The 19,255-nt window shown below is 43.5% G+C and overlaps 1 protein-coding gene across 1 annotated transcript; it reads left to right on the top strand.

Annotated features, from left to right (window-relative positions):
- Nucleotides 1–3,539: 3,539 nt before the first annotated feature.
- On the top strand, nt 3,540–17,089 carry LOC144326764 (vomeronasal type-2 receptor 26-like). The gene is made up of 9 exons (XM_077923552.1): nt 3,540–3,821; nt 5,918–6,148; nt 7,317–7,590; nt 11,208–11,265; nt 12,701–12,992; nt 13,992–14,384; nt 15,426–15,656; nt 15,866–15,992; nt 16,197–17,089. The coding sequence occupies exons 1-9, from the start codon at nt 3,540–3,542 to the stop codon at nt 17,087–17,089; spliced, it is 2,781 nt and encodes a 926-aa protein (XP_077779678.1).
- The last annotated feature ends 2,166 nt before the right edge of the window (nt 17,090–19,255 follow it).

The raw sequence follows: 19,255 nt of genomic DNA, 5'->3' as shown, positions 1-19,255 counted from the left end.
GTTCCTGCAGGTGCCTGGAACGACTCCCCCATTCCCTGGTAGGCTCATAAAAAGAGCTCTGAGAGCGAGCGGGGTTGGAGACGGGGGCACTTGGGAATAGATTCACTTTCTTCACTGCACGAAGCTCCGAGTCCGGCGATCGTGAGCGGCCAATTCCTCCAAAATTTAATTTGAAAATCGTGAGTAAAAAGGATATAATTTGGACTTTTAATTCGTAAAGGAAGGGACTTAAAAACGGAGGTCGGTCCCTTGCCGCTGAAGTAACGGAGAAAACAGCTACCACTGCCAAAGCCACGAACTAAAACATGACTTTTAAAAGACTTTTAAGTCGATCTTTTAGCACCCCCTTCTAGTAGGGGGAAGGGGGGGTTTCTTTACTTATTTAATCCCTATAGAAAAAAATAGAGCAAAATAGAGTGATGTGTTAGATTTGGAGGGACTGGAATATTGATTTGGATGGCATGCATATCTATGGTATGACAAGATAAAACCACAGTGGTTTTAAGAATCATGTAATTAGAAAGGCGTTATACAATGTATGGACTAGACATAAAGATCTCTTAGTAAGAAAAATACCAAAATGGATTTCGCCAATGGAAGCACAGGCCCCCAAAAAGTTAAATATGGAAAACAAATGGTTGAGGTACTCAGATTTGTTGTTAGAGGATCAGGAAGGTTTTAAATGAAAACCATTTGAACAAATTAAAGATAAAGTGAATTGGTTGCAATATTATCAAATTAATGAATTATATAAGATGGATAAGAGAAATGGTTTTGCAACAGAAAAAACCAAATTGGAAACGGACTTGTTAGATACTAATGATAAGAATGTCTAAAATGTATAATTTGTTGTTGGAGTGGCATAGAAAGGATGAACAAGTTAAATCGGTTATAATAGACTGGGCAAGAGATGTGGGACACAATATAATGATGGAGGTTTGGGAGAGGCTATGGAGGAAAGGGGTTAAGTTCACTGCATGTACGATGTTAAAGGAAAATATTATGAAGATGATGTATAGATGGTACTTGACCCCTGTAAAACTAGCAAAGATTTATCACAATAGTGATAACCTTTGTTGGAAATGTAAAGAAAAAGAAGGCATTTTTTTCCATATGTGGTGGACTTGTCCCAAAGTGAAAGACTTCTGGGAGAAGATTTATAATGAACTGAAAAAAATGTTGAAATATACATTTATTAAGAAACCAGAGGCTTTTCTTCTTGGAATAACAGGTTTGGAATTGCCCAAGAAAGATGTTAAATTATTTTTGTATGCCACAAAGGCTGCCCGAATATTACTTACTAAAAATCGGAAAACACAAGAACTACCAACAGTGGAAGATTGGCAGATGAAGATGATGGACGTTTCAGAGCTAGCCGACCTGACTGGAAGAATCCGCGACCAGAAAGAAGAGGAGTTTCAAGAGGACTGGAGGAAATTTAAGGACTATTTGAATAAATATTGTAATATAAAAAATTAGAAATTACTTGAAAGAAACAAATAGGCCTTGGATTAAACTAAGTTATAATTAAATAAATGGGATTTAGAATGTTAAGAAAAGTGAATAAGGTGGACTATAATTGGAAATTGTTTTAGTTTAGTAATGATATTGGAAAGCTGTTACTTTTAATTACAAGGAAACTCAGAAGGGAGGGATTTGAGGAAGTCAACCAAGATGTTTAAAAGGTTGGATTTGTGAAGAATTAAGTTTGTTGTTATTGTTTATCTGTTTATTGTTCCTTTTTTCTTTTTTTCTTTTTCCTTTTTCTGTTTTTGTGTATCATTTTGCTTTGTGGTTTGTGTTATCACTGTGGAAAATCTAATAAAAAAATTATTAAAAAAGAACCGGCAACTTTGGGCTGTTTTGACTTCCTACCAGACAGCTTGATAAGTTCATGAAGTTTAGAAGGTGCATGTTGTGTAAGTCTGAATGTGATGGAGGATCAAACATCCCTTCCAACCTCAGGGATTTGAGCTGTGAAAGTAGACAGTGCACAAAGCCACAGCGCAGAGTCTCATCAACATATTTTCCCCAGCTATACACCTGCAGCAGAGAGAATCAAGACTTTGCTGTGTAGTCTGCCCATGATCATTATCAAAACTATTGTAATTTATTTCTTTTTCCTCCTGAAAAGCTCTGGGGAGTTTTCCAAATGTTATTTCTGAAACTAATAACAACGAAGTCAGAAGCAGGAACAGCACGTAAAAACTTTGTTAACCCAATGTGGAAAGGTTGGTGCATTAATATCCCCGGGGCCACTGAGAGCCTGAGCTCAAATTCAGGGCAGGCAGGGACTAGGCAGAGGTGAGGTTTAAATATGAGCTCCTTGATTAGAAACCACAGCTGGAATCCCATCTGGATTAAGAAGGCGTTGCAGCAGATCAGCAGCTGAGAGCAGTCAGGGAAGAAGGGACTGCAGCAACAGACAGTGAAATGATCATACTCTCCCTAATTCTTTTGCTACTGATGCCCCATTTGTCCTGTGGGACGCTGAAGGGGAAATGCCAGTTTGGTGTGATAAATGATCGAAACGACACACTTAATAATTATAGGCCAGGAGACCACCTCATCACTGGTGTCTTAGCTGCAAGCACTGTGGTGACCTTCCTGCAGGATTTCTCCAAGTCTCCATCAGTTTCTCGTATGATGTATGTCACCACGTGAAGAATGATTTACTACTGCTACTTTCAGCAGTGATTCCACACACTCCCTTTTTTTCTGGTGTCTTTTCCCGATCAATTGTACCTCAAATACGTCCTCATTAGGCTTTAGGGAACCATAATTCCTGGTGCACAAGGAAATTGAGTGCACGGCCAGACATCTCTTGCGCAGCTGCCTAGCTATGAAACACCAGGCGCTGCTTCCCCCTCTGTCTGCAGTGTAGCTGCCCACTGGGCTATGAGATATGGCTATCGTGCTGCTGCTGTTTGCAGCTGGCTCCAATGGGATACTGAACACTGGTTCTTAGCTTTTTAAAAGAAAAAGAAATACGGTGAATTTACTGTTCCAGAATTAATTATATTATAGATATAGGAAAAAATAAAAGAGCAATTTGGAATAGTGGAATGCTGTGTTTCTTTACTCGCTTGTGCAGTGACTTACTTTGTACAGGTTTTACTTGTGTTGGTTCGTAGGCCCCTGGATTTCCTTTAAGGATAAAACATCTACTAGTGTCTCCCCAGCAGAGCTTCCATCATAGGCAGCATGAGATGGAGAGAGATGCTCTTTCAGATAAGCAGATCGAAAGCCATCTAAGGCTTCGCATATCAAACCCAAAACACGGAATTGGGCTACACAGACTTTGAGGGCAGATGTTCCCTTTTCTTGGGGAGAAAAAACCTGTTGCCAACAACCGTTACCAAATGAACTGAAAGCACACCAACTCTGAGATAGCCTTCCTATAGTTCTCACAGCAAAAGTCAAATATTTCTACTTGTTATCAATGCTCTTATATGAAAAGAGGCACAAACTTAAACACCCTTTCACTAAATGCAGAATGAAAAATGTGATGAAACCTGTTTTGCTGCAGATTTGATGCTATGAGGTACTGGCACATCCTGACCTTCTTGCTTGCCATTCAAGAGATCAGTCGGAATCCCAGGCTCCTGCCCAACATCACCCTGGGCTACAACCTCTATGAGAGCTATTTCAATGCAATAACGACTTATGAAGCTGTACTAGACCTGCTGTCGGGTGGGCAGAAGAATGTTCCAAACTACATCTGTGAAAGACAGAATAAACAGCTGGCCATTCTAGAAGGAGGCGACTCTGCTCTTTCCAGCCTGATTTCAACCATTCTGAACATTTATAAAATTCCACAGGTATGAACTGGGGAAAGGTAGGGGGGTTGGGGGCTGAGCCTATTTCTGTATTGCAGTTTCTCTCCACCGGTTGCGTCCGACTATATGCAACTATGCATCTTTTTGTCCATGCTTATTTTCTAGGGAGAAAAGGTGCCAGAACTCAATATAAGTATCACACTTCTAACATATCCTCTGATGTTCCCTCGTCTTCTCTAAATGCGAGGTATAAGGAGGCAATCTTACAAATGAAATTGAGTGCATCATACACTGGAAAATTGGTCAGAAAGCCATAGTCCTGTAATGCAAGAGGTGAAAGGAACATTAGAAAACAGGACAGAGTGCTAACATTATATATCAGCAAAACCTATATATTCCCCATGTCTGAACGCACCCTTTGGCTACCAGGTCAAGGCTCCTGGTTTTCTTTTAACAGTGTTGGCAGAGCAGAAAGGAGGTGGGAATAAGCTGCCAGGCTAGAGACTTGGAAGCTCCATGTTTTCAGGTTTTTAATTTGGGGGTGGGATACCAATGCTGCATGAAACTACATGATGTGTTTGTGTATATGTATGCTTGCTGTATACAAGTTGTATATATGTAAACAAGGGGGGGAAGCTGCCCTCACTTGCATGCAAGTACTAATCAAACAGGGGGTTTATAAAACAAAATCACTACATCTGCTTCTCAAAAAAAGCAAACACCGTTCAAATTAAAAACAGTCCACCTTGCAAAATCCAAAATTAAACAGCCCCATAATAAATATTTTAACTAAATAAAAATAAATCAGGGCTCTCAGCTGATATTCATCATGGTGAATATGTCCCCACTTAGTAATCAGTTTAGGTTAAGGCATATTTGCACTTGGTCCTGAAAAAAAACGAAAAAACAAATTCTTTCTTTCTCTCCTAGATCAGCTACGGTTTTGTTAGTCGTGAATTTACTGATAAATCTCAGTTCCCTTTCCTCTACCGTATGGTCCCAAAGCAAGAACCTCCTCACCTGGCTGTGGTTAAATTGCTCCTGCATTTCAAATGGACATGGATCGGTCTCCTTGCTCCAGACAATGACAATGGAGAAAGGTTCATGAGGACCTTCACAGCTGCGGTCACAAAGAATGATATTTGTGTGGCCTTCTCAAAAACTCTCACAGAAATTGATATTTTTAATCCAAAGCGCCTGGTATCACTTCTCATGCAGAGACAAACCAATGTCGTTGTCTACCATGCAGAAGTTTGTTCCACTTTGCTTCTAGAGGCGTTCATGAGATACACTGAAAACACCCTAAAAATAACAGTAGGGAAAGTTTGGGTCACAACCGCTTTGCAGGATGTCAGTATAAGTATGGCATCTAACGAGGATCCCCAGGGTATCCCTGCTTCTTTGTCCTTCTTAATCCAGACAAAGAGGAGGACAAAATATGAAACATTTGATCCATATGACCTTGAATCCCAACAGCTTATGGATATGACATTTACGTGTTCTGTTTCAAAGAATTCTGCAAGAGTCCAGAAGAGATGTAGAGAGAGAGGAGAACTGGGGACCTTGTCACAAGAATTTACTGAGGGAATGCTGTCTCAAGACAGCTACAGTATTTACAACACTCTCCAGACCATGGCAAGTGTCCTGAGTGCTGTATACTCATCCAAACCAAGCCAGGTGGCCATGGTGGGAAGTGGCAAGATGGACCTTCAAAGACTACAACTGTGGCAGGTATGATCGTTTCTCTGGCACATTCTCACCACTGAACCGTGAGTCAGAAATTAAATTCTAATTTGAGGACATATTGAAGGTGGGGTTGGTGGGGATGTTTAACCCCACAATTGAGGCAAACCTGTTTTGTCAAATTCCCAGTGCCTCACCCTTTTAAGTGATTCTGGAATAGGACGACACACCCTGATCCTACTACAACGTTATAACCACACTGGCTTTCATTCATGATTCCAATTTTAACATGCAATATATTAACGACTCTAGCTCTGCTATTTCCCAAATAAGAGTGCCATCTGAGTCTCTGGGACTGCACCTTGGGAGACTAGAGTTCTTAGTGGCCAAGGCTCATGTACGCTACTTTGTCCCTCATTTGCTAATTGTGTGTGTGTTTTCCTGTACCATTTTAGCTGCACTCTTTCCTAAGAAACCTCCACCTTTACAACTTTTCCATGGATGGAGCTTATTGGGATGAGAATGGGGAGCTGGCAGCTGACTTTGACATTGTCAACTGGGTGGCATTTCCCAATAAGTCCCTAGTTGGGTTGAAAGTTGGGAGTGTAGAGAGATCAGCATCTCCAGAGAAACTCAAGTTTGCCATTGACCGAAATGTCATTGTGTGGCCCAGATGGTTCAAACAGGTGGGTGAAAGAATTAATCACATCTTATTCTCTTTGATGCCTCCGACCAAGGAATACTATGGTCTTGGCCTGTCGGCAGCAAACTTACACCTGCATATCTTATGCTGCAGTCCTAACCCCATTGTATGATTCAATCAGAGCTGCACTCTATGACGGCTATCCACAAAGTCCTAACATCTTCTGCTTGATGCTTTTCCTCATTTTGGCTAGAACGTGCCTCTTTCAAGGTGTACTGAAAGCTGTCGTCCAGGATATGCCAAGGCCATTAAGGAGTGAAAACCAATCTGCTGCTATGCTTGTGTTGAATGCATGGAAGGAACAATCTCCATTCAGGAAGGTAAATGTCCCTGAAAGGATATTTTAAAACTTGCATTTTTATAGTGGAAAATCACCTTCAATTCTAGGCATTGGTACATATGGAGTGGGGTCTTGCCCCATTAAAGGAGCTCAATGGGATTTGCTGACCCCAAACTATAGCCCATGATTTATTCAAGGCAAACCCACAACCCAAAATACAGTAATCAGATAAGAATCACAGAATAATATACAGTCATACCTCGGGATTAATACGCTTCAGGTTGAGTGCTTTCAGGTTGCGCTCCGTGGCGACCCGGAAGTAACAGTGTGCGTTACTTCTGGGTTTTGCTGCTCTCGCATGCGCAGACGGTAAAAATGACGTCAGGCGCATGCACGGAAGCAACAAAACGTGACCTGCGTGTGCGCTGTCACATGTTACGTTCTGTTCGGATTGCGAACAGGGCTCCGGAACGGATCCTGTTCGCATCCCGAGGTACTACTGTAGTTGGTATGTTGTAGACTATCAAATGTCATGGCTATAATATTTATATTGGCAACACTGAGGTCTCTCATGTGTTTTTCAGATGCAAAGCATTGCAACAAATGTCCAGAGGATCAGAATTCTAATGTACACAGAGATCAGTGTGTCCCCAAGATTATACATTATTTGTCCTACGAAGAACCTCTGGGGATGATCCTGGCTTCTTTTGCCCTGCTTTTGTTCCTCACTGCTGGTTTTCTTTTGGGAATCTTCATTAAATACTTTGACACACCAATAGTCAAGGCCAACAACCGGGACCTCACCTACTTGCTCCTCGTCTCCCTCCTGCTCTCCTTCTTGTCCTCCTTCTTATTCATCGGTCGGCCCCAGAAGTGGACCTGCCTTCTCCGACAAACTGCCTTCAGCATCATCTTCTCCGTGGCCGTGTCTTCCCTGTTGGCAAAGACCATCACTGTGGTGGTGGCGTTTATGGCCACAAAGCCAGGGAGCCAGATGAGGAAATGGCTGGGCAAGAGCTTGGCCAACTCCCTTGTCTTGTCTTTTTCCAGTGTCCAAGGGGGCATCTGCATGGTCTGGCTGGGAATGTCTCCCCCCTTCCCAGACTCCGACATGCACTCCCAGCCTGGGCAGATCATTCTGCAATGTAACGAAGGCTCTGTTGCCATGTTTTCTTCTGCCCTTGGCTACATGGGCTATCTGGCGGCCGTCTGCTTCACGGTGGCTTTCCTAGCCAGGAAGCTGCCTGGGGCCTTCAACGAAGCCCAGCTGATCACCTTCAGCATGCTGGTGTTTTGCAGTGTTTGGGTGTCCTTTGTGCCAGCCTATCTGAGCACCAAGGGGAAATATATGGTAGCCGTGCAGGTCTTCTCTATCTTGGCCTCCAATTCGGGGTTACTGGGTTGCATCTTCATTCCCAAGTCCTACATTATTGTCCTGAGGCCAGATCTGAATAAAAAGGAGCATCTGATGGTATGACATATAAAATAGTACTATTTCTGGGTTAGTGGAGTCCATAACCTGAAGCATCTGTAACCTGAAGCATATGTAACCCGAGGTACCACTGTAATGCAGTAACTTTTATGAAGGATTATTTAATACAACAGCAGTCATAAAAATATACAGGTGAAAATGCCATGTTGGCACTTTGTGATAAATAAGCGGGTTTCGGGTTGCAGTTTGGGCACTTGGTCTCTGAAAGGTTCACCATCACTGGTCTATACTCTAAGCGGGACCAGAAAATCAATGCTAATATTCTCCAAATATGCTTTAAGATGTTGAAGGTTATGAGGCTGTGCTAATCAGGAGCTGGGGGGTTCAGTCTATGCCATCCTTCGATTGCCTTCTTAACTAAGAAACCCAAGCATGGGTCAGTGGAGAATGAGCATTTGGAAAAGAAAGCAATACTGGCCGCTTGGACCATCAAGGTCTTGGCTGCGTTGCCCATGGCTCTACGATAGGCAAGATATTGCACAACCTGCCCCTCTCTTGGTGCTGAGGGGGTGGACCGGGCACACATGGCACCAAACTGCAGCACAAGACCCCTGTTCGAAGCTGCGGGTGTGTGGCTGGAAGTGAAGGTCAGAAATTCCTCCCAGGCCTTTTTATAAGATCAAAATGTGGATGGCGATACAGAAGCCATTACTCCCTGGATCACTTCGCACTGCCAAGATTCCAAAGATGGTCTGGGAAACTGTCTGGATCCTGATAAGCCCCTGGAGCCAGGGTATGGAAGCATTCCATCTAGAAGCAAGACAGGGCATCAGCAATGCTGTCGTCCAACCCAGGGACGAAACTGGCGGTGAAGGAAAAGTTGGCTTGCAAGCAAAGGAGCACAAACACACACAGAAGCCCCAATACTAGGTCCGAGCGTGTTGATTGCCGGTTGATAACATTGACCACTGCCTGACTGTCCAACCAGAATCTTACCCGATGATTCCTAAAAACCTCGACTCATAGGTGAATGGCAACCACAATAGGAAAAAATTCAAGGAAAGTAAATCGGGGGGGTGATAGCAGCACCCTGCCAAGGCTGTGCGTACCACCTTCTTCTAAAATAGACCTCAAAACCAAGGGAACCTGCCAAGTTGGAGTGCACCTGGAGGTTATGCTGAGTGGCAAGAAAATCCTATGAAAGAGAAATGCCATTGTATTCCCCAATGAATTTGAGCCACACCGCCAAATCTACTTTGACTGCCTTACCCAGGCAGACTCTGTGATGAGGCGACCTCAAGTTCAATGTTAGCCATGCAAGATGTGCAGAGAAGGCTCTTCTCGGGACTATCACCCTGCAAGCAAAGTTCAGTTGACCAAGAAGTGACTGGACTTGGCATAATGTCACCTTTTAAAGATGTAGGTGCTGCCTAATAACCTCTCGCAGGGTTGCTATTTTATCCCGCAGAAGACGGGAAGCCAAATCTAATTCAATGTCGAGATAGGTCAGTTTAATAACCGGGCCTTCAGTTTATTCCAAGGCCAGAGGGACCCCAATTCCTGTGTCATGGTGGCGAAACCATCCATGAGCTGTTGACAAGGGTGGGGAAGAAGGTGGGGCCATAAAGAGGAAATCATCAAGATAGTGATACACACATAGCTGGAGCCCATTCAATGGCAAATGGCCCATTCAAGGCATGTGCTGAAAGTCTCAAAGGCAGCACATGTGGGACATGGGTGGCGCTGTGGGTTAAACCACAGAGCCTAGGGCTTGCTGATCAGAAGATTGGCAGTTCGAATCCCCGCGATGGGGTGAGCTCCCGTTGCTCGGTCCCAGCTCCTGCCCACCTAGCAGTTTGAAAGCACGTCAAAGTGCAAGTAGAGAAATAGGTACCACTCCAGCGGGAAGGTAAACAGTGTTTCTGTGCGCTGCTCTTGTTCTCCAGAAGCGGCTTAGTCATGCTGGCCACATGACCTGGAAGCTGTATGCCGGCTCCCTTGGCCAATAAAGCGAGATGAGCGCTGGAACCCCAGAGTCGGTCACAACTGGACCTAATGGTCAGGGGTCCCTTTACCTTTATGTACATACATACATACCACACCCATCTGGCTGGGTTCCCCTAGCCACTCAGGACGGCTCCCAACAGAATATTAAAAACACAATAAAACATCAAACATTAAAAACTTCCCTAAACAGGACTGCTTTCAGATGTCTTCTAAAAGTCAGATAGTTGTTTATTTCCTTGACATCTAATGGGAGGGCATTCCACAGGGCAGGTGCCACTACCAAGAAGGCCCTCTGTCTGGTTCCCTGTAACCTCATTTCTCGCAGGAAGGAAACTGCCAGAAGGCCATCGGAGCTGGACCTCAGGAACTTTTTGCATATAAAGAATGTGCCCTAAGAACTGAGCAATTGTGATTCCATTGCAATACCTATTATCCTATTATCCTATTATTATTATTATTATTATTATTATTATTATTATTATTATTATTATCCTATTATTTTGTACAAATGTATCTCACATAACAGGGTTGGAAAAGACTATATGGGATTCTAGAAAGTTCTAGGCAACTTTGGGCTGTTTTGACTTCCTACGAGACAGCTTGATAAGTTCATGAAGTTTAGAAAGAACGAGTGCATGTTTTGTAAATCTGAATCCTTCCTAATGCAATGGAGGATCAAACATCCCTTCCAACCTCAGGGATATGAGCTGTGACAGTACACAGTGCACAAAGCCACACCGCAGAGTCTCATCAACATATTTTCCCCAGCTATACACCTGCCGCAGAGAGAAGCAAGACTTTGCTGTGTAGTCTGCCCATGATCATTATCAAAACTATTGTAATTAATTTTAATTTTTTTCCTTCTGAGAAGCTCTGGAATGTTGTCCAAATATTATTTCTGAAACTAATAACAAAGATGTCAGAAGAAAGAACAACACGTAAAAACTTTGTATGTAGAAAGGTTGGTGCATTAATATCTCTGGAGCCACTGAGAGCCTGAGCTCAAATTCAGGGCAGGCAGGGACTAGGCGGAGGTGAGGTTTAAATATGAGCTCCTGGATTAGAATCCACAGCTGGATTCCCATTTGGATTAAAAAGGCATTGCAGCAGATCTGCAGCTGAGAGCAGTCAGGGCAGAAGGGACTGCAGCAGCAGACGGCAATGAAATGATAATACTCTCCCTAATTCTTTTGCTACTGATGCCCCATTCGTCCTGTGGGACGCTGAAGGGGAAATGCCAGTTTGGTGTGATAAATGATCGAAACGACACAATTAATAATTATAGGCCAGGAGACCACCTCATCACTGGTGTCTTAGCTGCAGGTGTTACTAATGGCTACCTGCGTGATTTCTCCAAGTCTCCATCTGTTTCTGCTGTAATGTATGTCACCACGTGGAGAATGATTTACTACTGCTACTTTCAACTGTGATTCCATGCTCTCCCGTTTTCCTGGTGTCTTTTCCTCATCAATTGTACCTCAAATATGTCCTCACTTGGCTTCAGGGAACCATAATTCCTGGCTGTACAGGGAAATTGAGTGCACAGCCAGACATCTCTCGTGCAGCTGCCTAGCTATGAAACACCAGGCGCTGCTTCCCCCTCTGTCTGCAGTGTAGCTGCCCACTGGGCTATGAGATATGGCTATCGTGCTGCTGCTGTTTGCAGCTGACTCCAATGGGATACTGAACTTTGTTCCACAGCTTTTTAAATGAAAGAGAATTGTGGTGGATTTACTATTCCATAATTAATTATAGTGTAGATATAGCAAAAAAAGAAAAGAGCAATTTGGAATAGTGGAATGACATGTTTCTGTATGTGCTTGTGCAGTGACTTACATTGTACACTTGTTTTACTTGCGTTGGTTTACAGGCCTCTGAACTTCTGTTAAGGATGAAACATCTAGCACTGTCTCCCCAGTAGAACTCGCATTATAGGCAGCATGACATGGGGAGAGATGGTCTTTCGGCTAAGCAGGTCGAAAGCCATCTAAGGCTTTGTATATCAAACCCCAAGCACAAAATTGGGCTTGACAGCCAGCACAGGTCTTTGAGGGAAGATGTTCCCTTTTCTTGGGGAGAAAAATCCTGTTGCCAACACCCATTTCCAAATGAACTGAAAGCACATAAACTCCGAGCTAGCAAAATTCATATATTTCTACTTGTTATCATTGCTCTTATATGAAAAGATGCACAAACTTTTTTTCAGATTAAATTTTTATTGATTTTCAGTAAACATACATACATTCATAAATTACACAAATATAGGTTACATATTTAACTTAGGCTCTATCATGCCTCTGAGTTCCCTCCATTTCTTTGGTAAGTATCAAATAAAATTCTAATGTCACGTACTTTATATATCATATTATCAACTACACCAGTGTCTTAAAAGATTTACAATTGTTTCTTATATACATCAAATATTTACTCCAATTTTCTTGAAACTTCTGCTCGTCCTGATCTCTTAATTTTCCTGATAGTCTGGCCAATTCTGCATAGTCCATCATTTTAACCTGCCAGTCCATTATATTCGGTATTATGTCTGTTTTCCAATTCTGAGCTAACATATTTCTGGCTGCTGTCGTGGCATATAGAAAGAGGTTTTTATCTTTTTTTTCAATTTCCTTTCCAATCAATCCCAGTAGAAAAGCTTCAGGTCTTTTTGGGAAAGTATATTTAAAGATTTTTTTAAGTCCGTTATAGATTAATTCCCCAAAGCCCTTCACTTTACTACAGGTCCACCACATATGGACAAACTTTAACATTCTTTCACTGACTGCAGAATGAAAAATCTGATGACCTCTGTTTTACTGCAGTCCGGAACCTTTGAGGTATTGGCACATCCTGCCCTTCTTGTTTGCCATTCAAGAGATCAGTCGGAATCCCAGGCTCCTACCCAACATCACTCTGGGCTACAACCTCTATGAGAGCTATTTCAAAGGAAGAATGGCTTATGAAGCTGTGCTAGACCTGCTGTCTGGTGGGCAGAAGAATGTTCCAAACTACATCTGTGAAAGACAGAATAAACAGCTGGCCGTTCTAGAAGGAGGTGACTCTGCTCTTTCCAGCCTGATTTCAACCATTCTGAACATTTATAAAATCCCACAGGTATGAATTGGGGAAAGGTGGGTGGATTGGGGGCGTAGCCTACTTCCACATTGCAGTGTCTCTCCACCAGTTGCGTCAGGCTATATGCAAAGATATATCTTTTTCCCAAGGCTTTCCTAGATCTGTGCTTATTTTCTAGGGGAAAAGGTGCCAGAACTCAATATAAGTATCACACTTCTAACATATCCTCTGATGTTCCCTCATCTTCTCTAGATGCGAGCTGGAAGGAGGCGATCTTACAAATGAAATTGAGTGCACCACACACGGGAATATTGGTCAGAAAGTCTTAGTATTGTAATGCAACAGGTGAAAGGAACATTAGAAAACAGGACAGAGCACTAACATTACAATGAGGAAAACGAAGAGAATATTCCCCACGTCTGAATGCACCCTTTGACTGCCAGGTCTAGGCTACTGGTTGTCCTTTAACAGTGTTGGCAGAGCAGAAGGGAGGTGGGACTAAGCTGCCAGTCTGGAGACTTGGAACTGAGCAGTCTGTTTCCCAGCTCCTGAGGAGACCACCCATGTAAGACACCCCTGGCCTTTGGTGACACTTTAGAGAGTAATGGCAGCAGAAAGGACTAGTGCGTATTCCCACGGCTATTGGTTTACCCGACAGGATTGATGCTATAACCTCCCTAAAATTACACAAGCAGCCAGGATGCATGGTCAATTAATAGGTCATCTGAAAGTCTTTTTGTAGGTAGATGGAACAGAAGAGCATAGGGAAGCTTCGTGGTTTCAGGTTTTTAATTTGGGAGTGGGATACCAATGCTGCATTAAACTACATGACGTGTTTGTGTATATGTAAGTTTGCTTTATACAAGCTGTATATATGTAAAGGGGGGGGGCGGAGAATAAAACTTGGCTCTCAACTGCCCAGACACCTAATCAATCATCATGGTGAATATGTTCCTAGTTATTCGTTTACGTTAATACATAGTTGCACTTGGTCCTGAAAACAATTGAAAAAACCAAACTCTTTCTTTCTTTTCCTAGATCAGCTACGGTTTTGTTAGTCGTGAATTTACTGATAAATCTCAGTTCCCTTTCCTCTACCGGATGGTCCCAAAACAGGAACCTCCTTACCAGGCTATGGTCAAATTGCTCCTGCATTTCAAATGGACGTGGATTGGTCTCATTGCACCAGACAATGACAGTGGAGAAAGGTTCATGAGGACCTTCACAGCTGCGGTCACAAAGAATGATATTTGTGTGGCCTTCTCAGAAAGTATCAAAGAAACTGAGGCTTATAATTCAAAGCACCTGTATTCATTTCTCATGCAGAGACAAGTCAATGTCGTTGTCTACCATGCAGATTTTCGATCTACTATAGCTCTACTTGTGCTTATGACAACCGTGGAAAAGACCCTTAAAATAACTGTGGGGAAAGTTTGGGTCACAACAGCTTTGCAGGATCTCAGTATGAGTTTGGCATCTAACAAAGATCCTCAATGTGTCCCTGCTTCTATGTCCTTCTTAATCCAGACAAGGAGGAGAACACAGTACAAAACATTTGATCCATATGCTCTTGAATCCCGCCAGTTTATAAAGGCAGCATTTAAGTGTTCTTTTTCAAAGAATTCTGCCAGAGTCCAGAAAAGATGTAGAGAGAATGCAAAACTGGGGACCTTGTCACGAGAATTTACTGAGAGAACGCTGTCTCAAGACAGCTACAGTATTTACAACACTATCCAGGCCATGGCAAGTGTCCTGAGTGCTATATACTCTTCCAAACCAAGCCAGAGGGCCATGGAGGGAAGCGGCAAGATGGACCTTCAAAGACTACAACCATGGCAGGTATGATTGTTTCTCTGGCACATTCTCACCCCTCAACTGTGAGTCAGAAATTAAATTCTAATTTGAGGACATATTCAAGGTGGGGTTGGTGGGGATGTTTTGAACCCATAATTGAGGCAAACCCATTTTGGTAAGTTCCCAGTGTCTCACCCTTGTAAGTGATCATTTAATTGGACATAACCAATTTGAAAATTGAAGACAGGAGTGCCTGGCATGCTCTGGTCCATGGGGTCACGACTAAACAACAACAATTTAAAACTGGGAGAAGAACACTGCCCAGGCTCCTGGTATCATCTCCTTTTAACCTAACAGGAGATAATTTATTACTTACCCTGACACCTTGTATTTTGGGCAAGAGTCCAGGGGGCCAGAGAGCAGGAGGTGGAGGAAGTGGAGGGGCACCCAAATACCACGGGGTGGCTTACTACATTTGGAAGTGAAATGATTCTCATATTCCCTTGGCACACCTGTGTGCGACACCTAAGACCTTGAAATCCGGAGCCCAAATAAGAGTCCCATCTGAGTCTCTGGGACTACACCTTGGGAGACTAGAGTTCCAAGGGGGCAAGGCTCATGTACGCTACTTTGTTCCTCATTTGCTAATTGTGTGTGTGTTTTTCTGTACCATTTTAGCTGCACTCTTTCCTAAGAAACCTCCACCTTTACAACTTTTCCATGGATGGAGCTTATTGGGATGAGAATGGGGAGCTGGCAGCTGACTTTGACATTGTCAACTGGGTGGCGTTTCCCAATAAGTCCCTTGTTGGGTTGAAAGTTGGGAGTGTAGAGAGATCAGCATCTCCAGAGATTATCAAGTTTGCCATTGACCAGAATGCCATTGTGTGGCCCAGATGGTTCAAACAGGTGGGTGAAATAATTAATCACAACTTTTTCTCTTTGATGCCTCAGACCAAGGAATACTATGCTCTTGGCCAGTCAGCAGCAATCTTACACCTGCATAGCTTATTCTGCAGTTCTAACCTCATTGTTTGATTCAATCCTAGCTGCACTCTACGGCTACTATCCACAAAATCCTAACATCTTCTGCTTGATGCTTTTCTCATTTTGGCTAGAACGTGCCTCTTTCAAGGTGTACCGAAAACTGTCGTCCAGGATATGCCAAGGCCATTATGGAGGGAGAACCAATCTGCTGCTATGCTTGTGTTGAATGCATGGAAGGAACAATCTCCATTCAGGAAGGTAAATGTCCATGAAAGGATATTTAAAAGAGGGTGTTGCCTTTTCATAGTACAAAATCTCCTTCACATTCCAAAAACCTACAACCCAAAAAACAGTAATCAGATAAGAATCACAGAATAATATAGTTGGTATGTAGTGGATTATGGAATGTCATGCCTATAATATTTATATTGACAACACTGAGGTCACTCTTGTGTTTTTCAGATGCAAAGCTTTGCAACAAATGTCCAGATGATCAGAATTCCAATCTACACAGAGATCAGTGTGTCCCCAAGATTATACATTTCTTGTCCTACGAAGAACCTCTGGGGATGATCCTGGCTTCTTTTGCCCTGCTATTGTCCCTCACCGCTGGTCTTCTTTTGGGAATCTTCATTAAATACTTTGACACACCAATAGTCAAGGCCAACAACCGGGACCTCACCTACTTGCTCCTCGTCTCCCTCCTGCTCTCCTTCTTGTCCTCCTTCTTATTCATCGGTCGGCCCCAGAAGTGGACCTGCCTTCTCCGGCAAACTGCCTTCAGCATCATCTTCTCCGTGGCCGTGTCTTCCCTGTTGGCAAAGACCATCACTGTGGTGGTGGCATTTATGGCCACAAAGCCAGGGAGCCAGATGAGGAAATGGCTGGGCAAGAGCTTGGCCAACTGCCTGGTCTTGTCTTTTTCCAGTGTCCAAGGGGGCATCTGCATGGTCTGGCTGGGAATGTCTCCCCCCTTCCCAGACTCCGACATGCACTCCCAGCCTGGGCAGATCATTCTGCAATGTAACGAAGGCTCTGTTGCCATGTTTTCTTCTGCCCTTGGCTACATGGGCTTTCTGGCGGCCGTCTGCTTCACGGTGGCTTTCCTAGCCAGGAAGCTGCCTGGGGCCTTCAATGAAGCCCAGCTGATCACTTTCAGCATGCTGGTGTTTTGCAGTGTTTGGGTGTCCTTTGTGCCAGCCTATCTGAGCACCAAGGGGAAATATATGGTAGCCGTGCAGGTCTTCTCTATCTTGGCCTCCAGTTCGGGGTTACTGGGTTGCATCTTCATCCCCAAGTCCTACATTATTGTCCTGAGGCCAGATCTGAATAAAAAGGAGCATCTGATGGCTTAACATTAAAAAATCAAGTCCTTTTTTTGGCATACCACTGCAATGATAAAACCAACGAATGTGAATTGAGTCTTCATTTCCCAATATGCCAATCTAACATCTTTCCTCCATGTGTATCAGAAGGGAAAGTGGTCTCTGGACATAATGAAGGTGGAATGGCCACAGGACATTTACTTTTAAAGTTTTGCAATTCCCATTTTTACAATCTGAATCTATGTAGAATCATGTTAACATTACTGGGTTTTACATGTTATTCCTTGAAGGAGAACTACCTGAAAATGATTTATAGATGCTATTTAACTCTTAGTAGACTTGCTAAAGTGTATAATTCCTAATCAGATAAGTGTTGGATATGTAATCAGGTTGAGAGTAAGTTTTAGCATGTTGTGGACTTGTAAAAGGGTAAAAAGAGTACTGGGAAAGGATATATAATGAATTGGGGGGGAAATGTTTTAAAGTACCTTTCCAAAAAAACCAGAGTCATTTTTCTTGGGTATAATTCAGAGGGAAATTCCCAGGTGTCAAAAAAGATTGTTTCTGTATGCCACTACTGCGGTCCGTGTTTCGCTAGCCCCAAAATGGAAAACGAGTGAGGTCCCAACCAAAGAAGGATGGGAACTTAAACTGATGGAATACTTGCATCTTAATGATTTAACATATAGAATAAGAGAACAAAAAAGAAGGGATTTATTATATGCAAAATGAACCACGGAAAAAGAAGGGAAGTCACTGATTTAAGGTTGTCTGAATGAATATCTTGAAATGTATATTAGAGAAATTTAATAAAAATTACATTAAAAAAACAGTATTGGGTTTTATTCAACTAATGCCCATATGGTGTTGAAGGATCTGATCTTAGGGTGGAAATGAAAGCAGTACTAAGGAGATCGCTGCACCAGCTGAAGCATTCCTCCTTTCTCCTCCTCCTCCTCCTCCTGTGTGCTGTTCTGGGGGCTTTCCTGAACCTCTGATGTTGATTTTCAGGGCACAGAGAGAAGAATGAAAACCCTGTTGTGCTTGAAGTACTCCTTGCAGCTACTTCCCTTAACACAACTATTTAGTGGAATGCAGCCCTGTGGGGAGACTCAGAGCTTATAGGGTTAAGCAGCTCAGAGTGAGCGTCCTGCCCACTGGGGGGATGGTCTCCATCCAGGGATCTGTTCTTTGGTCTGTGTGTGTTCAGTTTGGTTTCGGTTTTGACCAACGAAGGGAGTCATCATGCCAGTTTCTCCTGGAGATGTTGATTTATTGCTGCTGTAAATTAAAGCTTCTTTGATTAGAGAAGCCACGTACGGACTCTTTTCTGCATTGCATGCTTGCGCACAGAGCACACACTGTGTTTACTCTGCTACAGTCCGGCAAGCTGAGTGGCAGCAGAAGTGCACTGGACTCCCTCATTTTCCCACAGGTTATGGGTGCTCCAGGTTATGGAGTTTTTCAGCCACGCCTGTGCTGTGTCTGTGTGCGAAGAGCATCAGAGAAGTCCAGCTTTGAGATCCTGCCATGCTGTGTGCTGAGAGCATAGGCAGAGGAACTCACTGGTGAAGGAGGACCTCACTGGAGATCGCCTTTTCAAGGACCGGCTGGCAGGAGAGTGAATAGGCTAAGCCCCAGGGAAGATGGGAGAGGCTCAGGAAACCTTCAATGTCCCATTTGAGAGGCTCAGTGGGCACAACTGGGAGGATTGGTCCGAAGAGTCAGGGCCTGGCTTACAGGCAAGGGGCTTTGGGACTACACAGAATGCCCCAGTCCCTGCACTGGCTGGTGCAGCTGCAGCGGCAAGAGTAACAGCCGCTGCTGCGCTGAGGAGAGACCAGAGAACGATGGGTCTACTGGTGTTCAGTTTAGACTCTTCCCAGTTGCCTCAAGTTGATGGGGTACGGACCAGCCAAGCGATCTGGCAGGCTCTAAAGAGAGTGTACCTACACACTACAGCAGGGGCCAAGATTCATGTGACAAGGAGTCTTTTTGAGATGCGTCTATGTCCTGGCAGGCCTGTTAGAGACCACATTAGGCATATGCTGGCCTTCCCAGAAGAATTAAAAGTTTACATTCTTCTGAGTTCAATGGACAAAAGCTATGAGAATTTGTGTTTGACCCTTGAAGCCATGCCAACAGAGCAGCTGACACTGGAATTTATCATGGGGAGGCTGTGTGATGAGGAGCAAC

This window comes from Podarcis muralis, chromosome 2 (genome assembly GCF_964188315.1).
Source record: "Podarcis muralis chromosome 2, rPodMur119.hap1.1, whole genome shotgun sequence".
Taxonomy (NCBI): domain Eukaryota; kingdom Metazoa; phylum Chordata; class Lepidosauria; order Squamata; family Lacertidae; genus Podarcis; species Podarcis muralis.
The sequence above is the reverse complement of the archived record's forward strand: the minus strand, read 5'-3'. Positions and strand labels throughout refer to the sequence as shown.

Bases quoted from the DNA above. Each gene is read 5' to 3' on its own strand.
- LOC144326764 (XM_077923552.1), top strand. From the start codon at position 3,540: ATGAGGTACTGGCACATCCTGACCTTCTTGCTTGCCATTCAAGAGATC. The intron at 3,822-5,917 runs GTATGAACTGGG...GTACCATTTTAG, and splicing joins ACATTTATAAAATTCCACAG to CTGCACTCTTTCCTAAGAAA. The intron at 6,149-7,316 runs GTGGGTGAAAGA...GGTCGGCCCCAG, and splicing joins GGCCCAGATGGTTCAAACAG to AAGTGGACCTGCCTTCTCCG.